This window comes from Lytechinus variegatus, chromosome 4 (genome assembly GCF_018143015.1).
Source record: "Lytechinus variegatus isolate NC3 chromosome 4, Lvar_3.0, whole genome shotgun sequence".
In the NCBI taxonomy this organism is placed as follows: Eukaryota; Metazoa; Echinodermata; class Echinoidea; order Temnopleuroida; family Toxopneustidae; genus Lytechinus; species Lytechinus variegatus.
In genome coordinates this window covers 47,323,366-47,342,275 of record NC_054743.1, presented here as the reverse complement: position 1 = coordinate 47,342,275, position 18,910 = coordinate 47,323,366, and the positions used below count along the sequence as shown (strand labels likewise).

General features: G+C 38.4%; 1 protein-coding gene across 1 annotated transcript in view; it reads left to right on the top strand.

Moving 5' to 3' along the window:
- LOC121413041 (titin-like) overlaps positions 1–9,803 on the top strand; it is a 29,985-nt gene extending 20,182 nt beyond the window's left edge. The window contains exon 12 of the mRNA XM_041605804.1: positions 9,363–9,803. Coding sequence (XP_041461738.1) covers positions 9,363–9,803 — 441 coding nt within the window. The remainder of the gene's footprint in view (positions 1–9,362) is intronic.
- Positions 9,804–18,910: the final 9,107 nt, after the last annotated feature.

Below are 18,910 nucleotides of genomic sequence, written 5' to 3'. Positions count from 1 at the left end.
TTCATAATAGTAGAAAGGGTTCGCCAGTCATAATGATAGATGAGGGTCGCCAGTCATAATAGCAGAAGGGGTTCGCCAGTCATAATGGTAGATGAGGGTCGCTATTCATAATAGTAGAAAGGGTTCGCCAGTCATAATGATAGATGAGGGTCGCCAGTCATAATAGTGGATGAGGGTCGCTATTCATAATAGTAGAAGGGGTTCGCCAGTCATGATAATGGATGAGGGTCGCTAGTCATAATAATAGATGAGGGTCGCCAGTCATAATAGTAGAAGGGGTTCGCCAGTCATAATGGTAGATAAGGGTCGCTATTCATAATAGTAGAAAGGGTTCGCCAGTCATAATGATAGATGAGGGTCGCCAGTCATAATAGCAGAAGGGGTTCGCCAGTCATAATGGTAGATGAGGGTCGCTATTCATAATAGTAGAAAGGGTTCGCCAGTCATAATGATAGATGAGGGTCGCCAGTCATAATAGTGGATGAGGGTCGCTATTCATAATAGTAGAAGGGGTTCGCCAGTCATAATAATGGATGAGGGTCGCTAGTCATAATAATAGATGAGGGTCGCCAGTCATAATAGTAGAAGGGGTTCGCTATTCATAATAGTAGAAAGGGTTCGCCAGTCATAATGATAGATGAGGGTCGCCAGTCATAATAGTGGATGAGGGTCGCTATTCATAATAGTAGAAGGGGTTCGCCAGTCATAATGGTAGATAAGGGTCGCTATTCATAATAGTAGAAAGGGTTCGCCAGTCATAATGATAGATGAGGGTCGCCAGTCATAATAGTAGAAGGGGTTCGCCAGTCATAATGGTAGATGAGGGTCGCTATTAATAATAGTAGAAAGGGTTCGCCAGTCATAATAATAGATGAGGGTCGCAAGTCATAATAATGGATGAGGGTCGCCAGATATAATAGGATTTATTTATTGGAAACATTTCTTAATAACTTTGGCGCAATCTCAAAATGTATCACTGCAAGGAAAAGACTCCCTGCAGATTATTCAAATCCAAACGTTAACATATATATATCTCAATTAATTATGATATCAAATTATTTGGGATAAGATGAGATAGGCCTATCCAGCCATAATGATTATGCATTCTCCTTTGGCGACTTGCTGTTTTGAAATTGACTGCGGTATGGTTTCGAATTGGGAGGGGGGGACTCGGGTTAGGTAAGTTCGAAATGTTTGTGTGTGTTTTGGGGGGAGGGGGTTAACATTGTACTGGTTTATTGAAAAGGACGGCAAGGGGAGGGATTGAGCCTCTCATGGTCCCGGTTTCCTGGGTCAGTCAGAATATCAAGGAAAAGTAATATTACATTTCAAGATATTGAAGGTCAAGTCGCAAGAAAAATGTTGACTTAACGTTAAAAATTTCTTATAGATTTATTTATTTAATCATTTATTAAAACATCTTTATACAGGATAAAATGTTCAAATAAAACACTGTTTTTCAACACGGTCCTGTTACATCAAGAATATGAAATAACAATAAAAATGCATACAAACTTAATTAAGTTAAAATACTGAATATGCTTAATTTAAAATAAAAGTTGCAAAAAATAGAGAGAGCAGGAAGAGAAATAGTGTGGTTTAGTATATGGCAGAAGTAGAGAGAGAGAGAGAAAGAGAGAGAGAGAGGGGAAAAAAAGGAGTACAACAGCATAATACAGAATTAACTAGACAGTTAAGTATACAATAAAATATGGATAAAAGGTCAGTCTACACTCTTAAAAATATTGGGTAAAAATGCTCCATGATGGTAATTATGTATCCAACCAACATTGGGCATTTCTTTTGGGCATTATTATTTATCCAGTGTGATGAAAATTTGCTCATTCTAAAGTAATTCCTGCTTACTTTTTAACCATACTGGACAATATGCTTCCCGCATTGTGTAAAATACTACCCAAAATTGGTTGGATACATAATTACCCTCGTGCTGGTTAAAATTTTGCCCAATATTTTTTACAGTGTACTGTTAATTTAAAAATACTTGTTTTTGTACGACCTCTTGAAATGTAGGAGGTTAGAAATATTCTGGAGTTCATTTGACAAGGAGTTCCATGTCTTTATTGCACTAAATTTAAAGGATTGCTTGAAACTTTCAATATTTGGCTTATAGGTAATACAGCATTCAGTGAATCAGCATTACGTGTATCCATGTCTATCAGTAAATAGTTCAATATCATTACAGAGTCTAATAGGGGCAAGTCCATATATACATTGGTAGAAGCTAAAATACATAAAAAAATCCCTCCTTGTATCAAAAGATTGTCACAATTTCAGTTAAATCTGTACAACTAATAGAAAATCATATTCTTTCATTACAATACGTGCCGCTCGCCTTTGCAGTCTATTAAGTTCCCTGTTTTTCAATGAACAATTACCCCAAACGGAACGAGCATGATCTATACATGACTGATTATTTTTTTCAATAAAGTATATGTAAGTCTGGTTTAAGAGTTTTACTTAAATGTCGTAAAGCATTTTATTGATCTACATAGATGTTTGACATGAACATTTCATATGAGATTATTATTAACTTCAACACCTAAATATCTTACAGAATTAACTTGTTTGAGTTGCCATTAAGCTTTATATAAAATTTTCCTTTGTTTTTTTAATAACGAGTTGAAATAAGCATAATACTTATTCTAGTAACATTGATCTTTAAACAATTGTTTATATACCACTTATCAATTTCATGTAAACATACCTGTAAATCGCATTGAATTGTTATGTAGTATTTTATGTAGTATGTATTTAAGTTCCTGTTATCCTTTCAGTCATTCACATTCACTTGTTTACAAACTCCCCCAATGTCATCTAAGGGTGCGTTTATTCGACACTTTTTTACCCTAGAATCATGATTAGAATCATGATTCAAATCACGATTCTGCAGAATCACGATTGCGTTTAGTCGAAATTGAATATAATCATGATTAGAATCACAAACATGAAACACGAAAAAAGGGGCGTTTGGAAAGATGTTTCTGTAGAATCACGAACGAAAAAGGTCGTATAAACGATATCGTGATTTGAATCATGATTCTATGACGTCATTGTGTCATGCTTCTTCCGGGTTCGACTCAAAGGCGCGCGCTGTGTTTCGTGCAGGTCAATTTTCGTGTAGCAGTATTGCCAGCATTTAGGAATTATCATTCTGTGTATTGTACCCCCGGGGTTGTACTGTAGCGTCATTTGTATATTTCATTGTTTTCATCCATCATTTCTTCAAGTTCCAAAGGCACAAATTGGACTGACGATGAAGGCTCAGGGCTCTGCTTGTGCTTTGGGCTCAGCCTGAAGCACAAGCATCCCTTACCGGGATTCACAGAAATAAGACGATCCCTTTCAGCGGCGCTTGCGAGAGAGGGATTTCAACGGAGATGTGGCACCGCCTGTCGAGACAAAATTAACAGAATTCGTGCCCAGTACAGGACCATCATAGACAAGAAAAATCGATCGGGAGGTGGGAGGGAGGATGATGACCCCTTCTGGTTCCCGATCAAAAACAATACGAGGTACAATACACGGAATTCTGGAAGTAAAAGATTTATTTTTCGGATGCCGAGTAAGCGTTGCACTTGCACAGACGATCGCGCGTTAGCTCCGGCGGCAGCAAAAATCTAGCAGAAACACGTGCGAAAATGTTGACCTATACTTCCTGGGTCAAACTGCGCACTGTGATGCGCACTGGATCGGCCCGAATTCAGGGAGAAACAGCGTTAGAAAGATGGTCGTATAAACGCTGATTCTGTCGGATCGTGATTCATGCTGCTGTTTTGAATCATGATTCAAATGGTGATTCAAATCATGATTCTGGGTCGAGGTCGCATAAACGCAGCCTAAGAATCCAAAAACCCCAATGCCATTTAAATCCTAAACCTTGACCATTAATGACCAACCTCCAGTGATGTCAGCTAACTTCAAGGAAGAAGTAGGACTCACACTTCCAGCCCGAGTCACTTGCACAGAGCATCACCACACCCCTTATACCAGAGAAAGTTTGATAGACAGTTACCTATAGACCAATCAGAACAAGTTAACATCCCCCACCTTGAATTGTTACACCCCAAAACTAATGATATAAATACGACTGCTTGATTATTGAAGAATAGAATACAGAAGAATACTAGACCCACGCTCATCCAGATAGAGAATCGGAAATGTACACAATTACAATCAGCAAAAATATTACAAACATGCAGCAGCACTGGCGTAAATCCCGGGGGATGGGGATATACCCCCCCCCCCTTCAAGGAGGGGGAGATGGCCCGAACAAACACCCCCCCCACACACACACACACACATACACACACTTTCTACGAAAGAAATGAAAAAAGTATCACAAGAGATAATTGTTCTATTGGTGAAAATTCTTCCTAAAATACCGCTAAACAAATAAAACAATATTATTTAATCATAAAATGCAAATAAAGAGCCAGTTCACCATTTCCAAACGAAATACTTATGTCATTGAAGAGAAACCCCGGTTTCTTCAAATTCATCAATGTTGGGTCTTTGGGAAGGGATTAAGATGGAATGTCAAAAAAATTGAAACATATAATAAATCCATTAAACCATCATCATGATGGGATAAAAAAAGATAATATTGGAGGGGTTGCCGTATGGACACACAGTGGCGTAACTAAGGGAGGCATGGGGGGCAGCCCCCCCCCCTCCAATCAGCTGAACAAAAAAACAAACGGGGAAAATGAGAAAACTCGGAGGGAGAATGGAAGAGAAACGTAGCGGTGAAGAGGAAAATATTATTCATTATAATGTTATATTATATGATAATTGTTACATTACATAAGAAAAATTGTAATCATACCTTTATGAAACATAATTTGCCCAGGGCCTACGTCTTCATTGTTCCTGGTGCTCGCATTGTCTGTTTCACGAGATATATAATCCTGTTGTACTAAAACATCCCGTTTTCAAGTCAATTTAAACCAAATATGTTTCCTAGCACTTGAGTTATCACTGTTTTATTTAGTGACATAGCTTCTTTTTCATGACTCAAAAAGTGATTGCCCCATGTTAAGGTCTTCGTATCTATGAAACATTTCCTTCCATTATTACGTTCGCTTTAGTGGATTGGTGAGATATGACAGCTCTTCATGAATTTCTAAAATCTGTCTTTAAAATATCCCTTCTCCTAATCTGAATAACAAAAAAATTCAGCTCTCGCTCGCATGATTTGGTTAATGAAATACGTATATGGTCCTAGTTAATTCCTACAAAGAAACCTTAGAATGCCCCACTATAGGTCTATATTATTTAAATTTTCAGCTCGCGCTTCGCGCTCGCAATATTTGTCAGATGCGTTTGTTAATCAAAATTGCAATGACTGCAAAAAGTGTTTCATGTGTTCAGATGTAATTCTAATAAATCAGCAAGCGCTTAGCACTTGCATAAGATGACTATGGTGAGATATGCATACTCTAAGTGGATTCCTAAAATATATTTCTTAAAATCTCGCTGTTTGTGGTCTAATTGTGGTCAGTATAACCATGATAACTGGCAATCACTCAGTGATTCAAATATTTTGCTGGCGCCCCCCCCCCATGCCGTGACCCACGGTACGCCACTGTGAAAGTTATCAAACCATTGTCCTCATCCACTATTATGACTGGCGACCCTCATCCATTATTATGACTGGCGAACCCTTTCTACTATTATGACTGGCGACCCTCATCCATTATTATGACTGGCGAACCCCTTCTACTATTATGACTGGCGACCCTCATCCATTACTATGAATAGCGACCCTCATCCATTATTATGACTGGCGAACCCCTTCTACTATTATGACTGGCGACCCTCATCCATTATTATGACTGGCGAACCCCTTCTACTATTATGACTGGCGACCCTCATCCACTATTATGACTGGCGATCCCCATCCATTATTATGAATAGCGACACTCATCCATTATTATGACTGGCGAACCTCATCCATTATTATGAATAGCGACCCTCATCCATTATTATGACTGGCGAACCCTTTCTACTATTATGACTGGCGACCCTCATCCATTACTATGAATAGCGACCCTCATCCATTATTATGACTGGCGAACCCCTTCTACTATTATGACTGGCGATCCCCATCTATTATTATGACTGGCGAACCCCTTCTACTATTATGACTGGCGACCCTCATCCACTATTATGACTGGCGATCCCCTTCTACTATTATGACTGGCGACCCTCATCCATTATTATGACTGGCGATCCCCATCCATTATTATGAATAGCGACCCTCATCCATTATTATGACTGGCGAACCCCTTCTACTATTATGACTGGCGACCCTCATCCATTACTATGAATAGCGACCCTCATCCATTATTATGACTGGCGAACCCCTTCTACTATTATGACTGGCGACCCTCATCCATTATTATGACTGGCGAACCCCTTCTACTATTATGACTGGCGACCCTCATCCATTATTATGACTGGCGAACCCCTTCTACTATTATGACTGGCGATCCCCATCCATTATTATGAATAGCGACACTCATCCATTATTATGACTGGCGAACCTCATCCATTACTATGAATAGCGACCCTCATCCATTATTATGACTGGCGAACCCTTTCTACTATTATCACTGGCGACCCTCATCCATTATTATGACTGGCGAACCCCTTCTACTATTATGACTGGCGACCCTCATCCATTATTATGACTGGCGAACCCCTTGTACTATTATGACTGGCGACCCTCATCCATTATTATGACTGGCGAACCCCTTCTACTATTATGACTGGCGACCCTCATCCATTATTATGACTGGCGAACCCCTTCTACTATTATGACTGGCGACCCTCATCCATTATTATGACTGGCGAACCCCTTCTACTATTATGACTGGCGACCCTCATCCATTATTATGACTGGCGAACCCCTTCTACTATTATGACTGGCGACCCTCATCCATTATTATGACTGGCGAACCCCTTCTACTATGACTGGCGACCCTCATCCACTATTATGACTGGCGAACCCCATCCATTATTATGAATAGCGACCCTCATCCATTATTATGAATAGCGACCCTCATCCATTATTATGACTGGCGAACCCCTTCTACTATTATGACTGGCGACCCTCATCCACTATTATGACTGGCGATCCCCATCCATTATTATGAATAGCGACCCTCATCCGTTATTATGACTGGCGACCCTTATCCATTATTATGAATAGCGACCCTCATCTATTATTATGACTGGCGAACCCCTTCTACTATTATGACTGGCGACCCTCATCCATTATTATGACTGGCGAACCCCTTCTACTATTATGACTGGTAACCCTCATCCACTATTATGACTGGCGATCCCCATCCATTATTATGAATAGCAACCCTCATCCATTATTATGACTGGCGACCCTCATCCATTATTATGAATAGCGACCCTCATCCATTATTATGACTGGCGACCCTCATCCATTATTATGACTGGCGAACCCCTTCTACTATTATGACTGGCGATCCCCATCCATTATTATGAATAGCGACCCTCATCCATTATTATTACTGGCGACCCTCATCCATTATTATGAATAGCGACCCTCATCCATTATTATGAATAGCGACCCTCATCCATTATTATGACTGGCGAACCCTTTCTACTATTATGACTGGCGACCCTCATCCACTATTATGACTGGTGACCCTCATCCATTATTATGACTGGCGAACCCCTTCTACTTTTATGACTGGCGACCCTCATCCATTATTATGACTGGCGACCCTCATCCATTATTATGACTGGCGAACCCCTTCTACTATTATGACTGGCGACCCTCATCCACTATTATGACTGGCGATCCCCATCCATTGTTATGAATAGCGACCCTCATCCATTATTATGACTGGCGACCCTCATCCATTATTATGAATAGCGACCCTCATCCATTATTATGACTGGCGAACCCCTTCTACTATTATGACTGGCGACCCTCATCCACTATTATGACTGGCGATCCCCATCCATTATTATGAATAGCGACCCTCATCCGTTATTATGACTGGCGACCCTTATCCATTATTATGAATAGCGACCCTCATCTATTATTATGACTGGCGAACCCCTTCTACTATTATGACTGGCGACCCTCATCCATTATTATGACTGGCGAACCCCTTCTACTATTATGACTGGTGACCCTCATCCACTATTATGACTGGCGATCCCCATCCATTATTATGAATAGCGACCCTCATCCATTATTATGACTGGCGACCCTCATCCATTATTATGAATAGCGACCCTCATCCATTATTATGACTGGCGACCCTCATCCATTATTATGACTGGCGAACCCCTTCTACTATTATGACTGGCGACCCTCATCCATTATTATGACTGGCGAACCCCTTCTACTATTATGACTGGCGACCCTCATCCATTATTATGACTGGCGAACCCCTTCTACTATTATGACTGGCGACCCTCATCCACTATTATGACTGGCGATCCCCATCCATTATTATGAATAGCGACCCTCATCCATTATTATGACTGGCGAACCCCGTCTACTATTATGACTTGCGACCCTCATCCATTATTATGACTGGCGAACCCCTTCTACTATTATGACTGGCGACCCTCATCCATTATTATGACTGGCGAACCCCTTCTACTATTATGACTGGTGACCCTCATCCACTATTATGACTGGCGATCCCCATCCATTATTATGAATAGCGACCCTCATCCATTATGACTGGCGACCCTCATCCATTATTATGAATAGCGACCCTCATCCATTATTATGACTGGCGACCCTCATCCATTATTATGACTGGCGAACCCCTTCTACTATTATGACTGGCGACCCTCATCCATTATTATGAATGGCGACCCTTATGATCAACGAACCTTTTTCCTCCTTATGACTGGCGACCCTCTTCCTTTATTATGACTAGCGACCCTCATGTTTGATTCTGAATGGCGACCCCCATCGTTGATTATGACTAGCGACCTCTATGAACAAAGCCCCTTATGAATAGCGACCCTTATGACTATTATGACTAGCGGTCCTTATAACTAGCGGGTATTATGACCAGTGGTCCTTATGACTGGCGGGTGGACCCCGTGTACGATACTGAAGACTAGGCTCCCAACAAAAAAATCCACGACCAAGAAGGGGGGGGGGGGATGAAATATATATTTTTTTTATATGTCAAGATCTATCACAAAATTAGATTGTTTTGTATTAAACATGTTAAAAGGTCTATTTGTATTAATCGCCTTGCTCACAACATGGCTATTATGAACGAAAACAGAATGCCTATGAAAATCGATGTTCTGCATTATTTCTTCAGCAGAACTATGATGCAATCTTGAATATCAAGGGTAAGGAAATCAGTGACAACCAGCACAACTCCAACATCAATACACCGGGAAACGCCATCACTCAATCGGATCTAAAGATCACCCATGGAGATCTGTTTCCTCCAGAAGGCTACATGAAGATGGATGCAGGCAAGACAGTAGGTGTCCCTGACCAAGGCATCTACACCACCGACTTGCATCTCATACAGGACGGGCCGAAGGAAGCTGAAGGAATTCCTTACGGGAACGCGGCGATCGTCCAGACATGCCAGAATTTGACGCCAAAGGCGACGGACAAACCTGTGCAGCTGCCCCACATCGAGGTCAATGATGACACCTACACGGTTGCCGAACATAACAAGGAAGAGCCTTCGGACTACATGGTTCCGACGAGTCCAGGATGCGATTCTATCCATGATACTGCCCTGTAACCCGAGGAAGTCATGCCCTAAACAGCACACTCTAACTTAAATCCGGGTCAGGTATATCAGGAAACTGGATCTGCTAGTGTGCGATCCGTTCTGGGTGGGAGAAGATGTCCATGAATATAGGTCCAATGTGACATAAAAAGGCCGGATCTGATCCGCAAACCGTTACATCGGACCATACTTCGGCCATGTTTACACGGACCGGAAAATGACGCCAAAAAATCAATTTTCAAGTCATTTCTACCCGGGTCGTATGCCTATACTTGCTAGCTGTAAACTTGATACGCTCAATAATTTATCTTAAAGGGTGATATATTTTCGCACAGTGTAAAGTTCGACCAAGTAAAGAATTGGGGCCAAGAATTAGCATTAAGTAGAATAGTAATATGTACCGTTTAATTGGTGAAAAGGTTCTAACAGAATTGAATACCTTTAATGGATTTTACGATGCTCGATAAGGCATGATATTACAATCTGGTGCACTGTTTGCGAGAGGGTCAAGCGAGCGAGCTGAACATCGATTCTTTGAAAATTATTGTCAATCCTTTATTAACTTGGCGCTTAAAAAGGAAGGGGAGACCTGTGGTTCGTATTGATTCAGCTTGATTTTCGCTTCCCTTGGCACTGGACGGTAAACAAATAATAATAATAATAGTATATAACAATAATTTCAAAGAAATTCAAAGACCCAAATAAATATGGAAAAAATTCAATTTTTGCCACTGGTGTCATCGGTGATTGATCCAATCAATCACAACAATGGACAGCCAGCATCGTTAACATCTAAATTACATGTTTCTTCGAAATATTTTCTAGATAGTGATGTATATAACATACATCTACTTTTTTGAAAATTCAGTATGCTTCTCTTAGTTTTCAAAGGACACTGTGCAAATTTTCTAAAGAAAAAGATTATGACATCGATGTATTTCCATATATTTTAGGTTGATTGGATCAATTGTAAATCTTTGTAATACGGGCGCCTCGTTTCACTTGTGATATTATTATCACAAAATGTCCATCTTCGAATTCGCATATTTGGATATTGACTCAAAGTGGTTTCCAAAGTTTGTGCGAGTGTGTGATTGGGTGGGAAAATGAAGTCCCATCATGCGGATGGAGTGTTGATAATTGGTTAAAATGAGAGGAAACATATAGGCCTATGTGCGTTCTAAATTTCAGATATTTTTGTTATGCAGGGGCCTGTGTATTGTGAAGTTTCATGCATTAAAGAGCTAATACTTTGATCATTTTAGAGAGACTTTAAACAAAATAAATATTATTTTACTTCAGAGAAAGGAGAGGGCCGCGGAACCGGGGAGGAGGCTGAGGAAGGCTTGGCCATCGACCCCATCACTACTTTTTTCAATAAAAACGTACAAAAATGCCATTGAATTGTGATTATAGGCAGGTACGACGCCTCCCTCACTTTCGGCTGAGCCTTCCCCCCCCCCCCCCCCTCCCCCTTTATTTTCGAATTTCTCCTCTGCGACCCCTCTGCATGCTTGAGCGCGCTTGTGGATGTTGGTGTTTGGATGAGTTTGAGATGGGAACGGGATGGGTCCATGGTTCCAGTATGACCGTTTTATTATGAGTATGTGGATAGGATCATATCGGCGGGATCACCCTTTCTCTATTAATATTTCTTCAATGAAAGTTTGCTTTAACCTACACTATCAATTGATACTTTGTGTTGGTTGATTGGTGTGTATTTATGAAGTTTATTAATTATTTATCAAAGATCTTGTTCTATTTCATTCCAGGATGTTTTAAAAGAAATGTATATATATACACAAGCATGTGTTTATTACCTATTTGTTTTTAAATTGAATACTGCACCGAAGATTTTGTTCAATACTTTAACTTGTGAAAATGTGTGTTTTTTTAACAAAGAAAAATAATTATATAATATAGAATTTAAAAATAAATTGCTTTAGCCTTCAGATGTACAGTGTGTGTGTGGGTGTGTGTTTGCGTGTGTATAAAAGTATGTATCCCCAAAATTGGGGACAGCTCACAAAAGCTTCTTTTTTATATAGAATTATGACAATAGTGGCAATTTTACATTGACTGACAGCTATCCGAATTCCTGTAAAGAACAAGCACTTTCTGCATGGGCAAATAAAGTATTTCCATAACCACAATTCCTAAATAGAGATTTGTCTGAGCTTTCATCTTTGTTTTAACTTCGGGGATTTTGGTGGTTTTGAACAGCCCCTCGTACATCACCTGTATGAAGATGTTAGCGAGTTTTCACATCGCCGTGCAGAACATTTTTTCGAAATCACAATAAATGTACTAAAAATGTGGGTCATATGACAATGAATAGCTGGGAGTTTTTTGTCGTAAATTAAAGAAAGGAAGGTGCCTCGTTATGAGCCAAAAGTTTTGAGGGGGGCAGATTGTTGCGCATCGAGGTGAGGAGTAGGCCTGTGACAAAATGAGATGACGAAGTCTTAATAAAAACGAAAGCTAAAGCTAAGAAGAATTGTTTCCTGTGTCATCTCCCCCTGATCTTTTGAGTTGATACTCATCTCATTTTATATATGTATATATATATATATATATATATGTGTGTGTGTGTGTGCGTGCGGGTGTGTGTGTGTATCTATACACACACACCCTCACAATCCATACTAATCCCATTTTCCACAAACTATGTACTATATATCTCCTGATTTCACGCTAGTCGTTGGTAAAAAAAAATAGCAAGATATATTCTGTCTAGTATCTTTTATTTTTTTCATTGAATTACTCACCAAGACTGGGCAGAAACTAGATTTTAGTATCTGAAAGCAACAAACAAGTCATTATTTTTATATACATGTTGTTAACCTTACCTTGCACTTATAAAATTCTAGAAAACAATCCCTTCTTTGCACTATTTGACTACTGCATCGATCTCAATAAACACGATATATTATTTACAAAGTAATAAAATATGTTTCATTTCCTTGTGCTAATTTGCTTTCGTGTGATTGAATTTGAACTTGTGAATAAGTATATTTGAGAAATGTTATAACTTATGATCCATGTATTTATTACGATTTTTACGCTTGTCATTGTTGAGTGGCGTCTTGAGGGGAGTCCTTTTTCAAGCCTTTGTGCATATGACTGTCCCCTCCCATGTAATGATTGTTTATCGTTATTTAACCGTGAAATATTGTCAATACATTTCATGTCGTATGATATTTTTTTTAATAGATATAAAGAATCAATCAATCAATCGATAGAGAGATAAAGTAGAAATTCTATCCAGTATCTATGATGGTTTTTTTAAGTAGTTTCTCATTACAGATTATGAATACATCCGTATATTAACATATTATATAGATAGATATATATGTGTGTGTGCGTGTGTATGTGTATATATGTGTTATATATATATACACACACACCCTCACATTCCATTCTAATATTTTGTCCACAAACTATGTACTATATATCATGATTTTACGCTAGTCGTTGGTAAAAACAAATAGCAAGATAGATATTCTGTGTTGTTATCTACGATTTTTTTTCACTGAATTAAACTAGATATTAGTATCTGAAAACAACAAACAAGTCGGTATCTTGACATACATGTTGTGAACCTTATACCTTGCACTTATAATTCTAGGAAACAATAACCTCTTTGCATCATTTGACTACTGTAGAGAGCCTAATAAACACGATACATTGTTTACGACTTACAAAGTAGTAACATGATTGTGCTTCATTTCCTTCTGTACTTTCGCTTTCGTGTGCTTGAATTTGACCCACGTACACGGTCTTGTTGCGTGTGTTTAATATTTCATAATATACAGTTTGCACATTGCCGTTAAGATTTGGGTTGCTGAAGCTGCCCCCCCCCCCCTCTGACAAAAAAAGAAAGAATGATAATGAATAAATGAATAAAAAAACAAGTTAAGAAATCAAAAATAATATGATTATAATAATAAGATGAATAAAAATGAAATAAAATTGTCACAAATAAATCATTACATCTTTCAACATAATTCATCGAAAACTAGTACTTTCATTCATTCATTTTGTATTCAATTTTTCCAACAAAATTTATAAGCAATAATTACAGTAAATAAAACATGACATCAGAAAATACAAATGGCATAAATATTCAAATAAACCAAATATAAAGAATATACACCTGATACTACAGAAGATAATATATCAAAATTGTTGGAAAACGGAGTGGTCCACTGAAATGCAAAGCTTGTAAAGTGTGGACCACTCAAGACGAAAAAAAAACTGTTATGATTTGCAGATTTAACTGTCTACTTGCCAGCTCTTTATGATTGGTCGATTCTGAGGCTTGTTAGTGTCTCATTTCGAGGCCCTGGCGGGTGCTCTTTGGGGCTCTTTGTCGATTATAGGCCGACCGAGCGAAACGAGGGATCCGATGAGCGACCTCTTAGGCCATACTCGCTAGATAGGGTGTAGGATTAGCAGCAAAAGCCTCGACAAGAGGCTATGGGGTTTTTTTCAGTTCCAAAAAAGAGAAATATGATGGAAAAGGGAAAGACGGGGGATAGCAATGAGAGAAAAGTCTCATGAAAGAGGCATCTTGATGTAACGTAATTATACCCATCCCCCATTTCAGGGAAGACACCGTGACCGCCAAGTGATTTATCCGCGGGTAGTGAAAGAGAGGGGGAGAGAAAAAGAGAAGGGGAGGAAAAAATGAGGAGTGACATGAACATAAAAAATGGAGCTTGGTAATTCTCCTTTCTAGGGAAAAGCTAGCCCCCCTCCCCGCCCTATATAAGCCCTTCTGCGCATGATCAGAGTACAAATGCACTGTAAAAAAAATGAAGAGCTAATTTAGCACTTCCAGTGCTTGTATAGTGACTGCACTACCAGTACTGATTTTCTAGTTCAAATTTAAACTAGAAAATCAGCACTCGAAGTGCAATCACTATACAAACACTGTAAGCGCTAAATTAGCACTTCAATTTTTACAGTGCATTTGTACTGAAATGACATGGTGGTTTAAAATCTAATGAGATAAGCACCAACTTTGATGTCTCGATTATTCATAAATTCTTTTGAATGGTATTTTTCATTTACATCCAAAAACAACAACGGTGCGTCCACGAACGACTGGTATTTCACAGTTTGCCAAGTTCATTGTGCAACATGCTATGATATGCATTCAAAGTAGGAATGCAACAAATACCTTCATAAAGTATTCATTGGTGTGCTATTCTAGTCTAGTCTATTCTATCCTGGTCTATTAAATTTCTTCATCCTGCTATGTAAGGCAAGCTTACGTAATATCTTGCTTTGAAATCTGCCTATCATAATGAAAGAAATGAAAGGTCATTTGACCAAAATTGTCAATGAAGTAACGACGAACTGGTCTATTCAAATAATCTGTCGCCCGCGCCCTAAACGATGCGTGAGCCATTCAAATAAAAACAAAATATTTTTTGAGAGTGCTGGGTTATTATTGGATACCTTCAAAGATCGATTTCCTATATAATGTATTATATTACTATTTAAATTTTGAAAACACGAATGCGTGTGATATTCTAGGAGTCTACCACACTTGATTAAGTTTGTGATCAACCGTACTGAGATTTTATAAATTCACAAAACATTACTATCTCTACCGGTCTTCCTGGCAACATTAAAATCTATATTATTTGGAAATTGCCATGCTTATCAAACTCGACTTAAAAAACCACCTAGCGGCGCTACAGTCCTGTCGTATGGAGGGGGTGGAGGGCATGTGAGGTCATCCCCCCGAAAAAAGAAAATCACGATTGAATCAGGTTATGAAAAAAGAAAATGAAAATTACAGGGTTGAAATTTGATACTATTTACTGAATAATTCGACAAAACAAATTTAACCAAAAATTAATGGAATAAAAGGCCAATGCCCCCCCCCCAAAAAAAAAGCTGTTTACACCGTCACGCGTTACGGGGCAGCCGCGTCCTAGCTGCTGCAAATTCATATTCTGTTTCTGTTAATGGTAACTTTCACAGGAACTCGACAGGAAAGCTTTTGCTCGTAAACGCAAAGCCAGAGGCCTCAATCCTGGCCTGGGAGGGGAGGTATCGCCCAACTCTAATGAAAATATTGGGGTGGCGCGCATATCACTTTGCCCTCCCCCTTAATAATTCCCTCAGTGAACAAATAATTTTTAAAAATATAGTTTTTACATCAAAAATCATGATTTTCCGCGCTGGAAATGGTTCCATCTATCATTTGAACTTTTGTTGCCCTACATTTCATCATATAGACATAAACATTGATATAAAAGTGCTTTAATAAAATGTGACCAGTTTTCAGGCCTTAGCATCAACATATTTTGCGCTCTCATTAGGCTTATTATATTAATAAATAAATTGATAATATATCCACGATGTTATTCCTAATAATAAAATTGGTAATTTTTATGGAATCTATGATTCTGATTGGCTTTTAAATCAGCATTGGCAATGTTAAGACAATATTATCTTTTATGCAACTGGGTATAGTGATATGCTGATTGTGTAATTTTCATATCTACCCCGGATATTCATTCCTTCAATGACGACAAAGGGGTTTAGGTTCATTTCAATTTGGTTGCAAAAGGGGTTAGGTCCTTAAAGATTTGTTTAAAGAATATAAAAAAAAAGATATATGAAGACAGGTACACTAGCGTACCTACGGTAAAAAAAGCTTGTAAGAAAGACAATAGATCTAGTTGGAATATGACATAATTAGTTTGCTGTATGAATTAATTTCCTGAAGATAATGCCTAAAACTGTGTAACCGAAATAATGCGAATTCGTATAATGGCATAATTTCATTATTCCTTGTACGATTTGATCACATTTTCATTGTTTTGTTTGTCTGATTTTCTATATCTGAAAATTATATCATTTCAGTATCCTTTTAACGGGAATGTAAAGCGCTGAAAATATTTGATACACGTAGTGTAGGCCTTCAGGGGATATTTTAAACACTGTTCGTTGGTAACAAAAGTTTTATTTTAATAAGTTTTTAAAGTGTGTGCTTAGTACAGCATTGGCATACCATAATCCATAGTCCTACAGGGTAGATTCCACACAGGATGGAAAATAAAAAAAAAATTAAAATGTCATAACTTTCTAACGTAATTTTACATTCCGATTTCGATGACATTGTCTGTGTATGCTCATTGATTTATTTTCCTCTTAATTCAAATTTTTATCGGGGTCGCAAAATTATATCAATGAACGGAACAATCAGTACAAAGCAAATGGCCTTCATAGTGTAATATGAACGTCCAATTTGCGTAATTCAGAACATCCAAGCTGAAAATACATGTTTCCAGCGATCGAAATGTTAGCCATCATTCATAAGGTATGTATTTATCATTTGAATAATCTTGCACATAATTACAGAATGTACTGTCCTCCGACCGACCGTAGATTGCGACGACAGTATTGACCTCAACTCATTCATGGATCTCACGTGCTCATATCTTACCCCGGACCAGACTTTGGGAGAGTTCACGCGGATCGCCAAAATATTCCTCTCACCTTCCTTGAGACCCGTATATACATCAAGCTTGCCCGGGTGTGAGATTCACGCAAACGTTACCCGGGATAGCATTCCAAATGCCACCGAGGTAGCGGCCGATCTGCTACTGATTTCACAGTGCTGTAGGACGGAGTCGTCTATGGCATGTAGACCACCTGATGGACAGAACGTATGCTCTGGTGTCTGCTAAGTATATGACTACAGCAGAGAAACGGTGAGGAGACTCTGTCCTCTTTTCATACTGCAATGGAACGTTGAAACCATGTCACTAATTATCACAGTAAGGTGAAACAATTTAATAAAGTGTTGTCCATATATGATGCTTACCATGCTCACCGCATCCTTATATCGCAACGGGGTCGCTTGTTGTGGGTATAGGGGTTTTGATGTATGATCCCCTCTGCATCTTCATCTAGGTTTTCCAACAAAATGTAGAATAATTACAATAAATAAAATATAACATCAGGAAATACAAATGACATAAATATTCAAATAAACCAAAGATAAAGAATACGCACCTAATACAGAAGATAATATATCAAAAATGTTGGAAAAACGGAGTGGTCCACTGAAAAGCAAAGCTTGTAAAGTGTCGACCACTCCAGACGAAAAAAAGTATAACACTTAAAACTGTATGGGCCAAAAACGAGCGGCACTACAGTAGATAATGAAATAAAGATATAAATAATAATTATAATAAAGGAAATTGAAATTAAAAGATGAGCAGAGACAAAAGACAAAAAAAGACATGGAGACAAAAAACAACAACAAAAATAAAACACACAAAACAAGAGTAAAAATAAACAAACATTGCTGCACAAACTGCGAAAACCGAAGAAGGAATAAATGGAGAAAGAGAAAGTCAAAGATAAAAGGAGCGGGAAAGAGAGGGAGGGGGGGTGTAGTCAATCTGACACCAACACCGAGGGCAACCTGTAAATAGGTAAACAATAAATAAACAAATAAATTATAGAGGAAAAGGAATCAATGTGAAGTTTTGTAAGATTGCCACAAAATAAATTTTAATTTTCTTTTAAATGAATTAAGAGAAGGGGAAAACTGGATATCTGGGTGAAGATATCATTACCACTATTTGTTTCAGTTATGTTTTGTTGATACCTTTGCTTTGTTCCATGTTATTTATTTTTTCTTTGTGTATATATACTTTTGTTCTCATTTTGTTCTTTTTAATGAATTTGGAAATAAATACTGAATTGAAATTGAATTGAGAGTTCCAAAATTTTGGGCCCCTATATATAAATGTATTTTGGGCGAACAGTGTTCTGAGCATGGGCAAATGAAGGTCGTCGCGACCTCTAGTAGGGAAATTGTGTGAGGAGCTGTTTTTTAAGAACATGTCATGAAAAATAAAAGGAAGCATATTATTATTGTATTGGTACATGAATTGACCAAGCTGGAGTAGGTAAAGATCGCTGATCTTCAAAATTTTGTTTTCGAAAAAAATAGGATCAGTGTGGGAACGTACGTGAGAAGAAAAAACAATTCGAAGTGCTTTCTTTTGCAGCAATAAAATCCTGTTAAGTAAAGTTTGATGTGTGTTTCCCCATATAAGCAGACCGTAGTGAAGATATGGTAA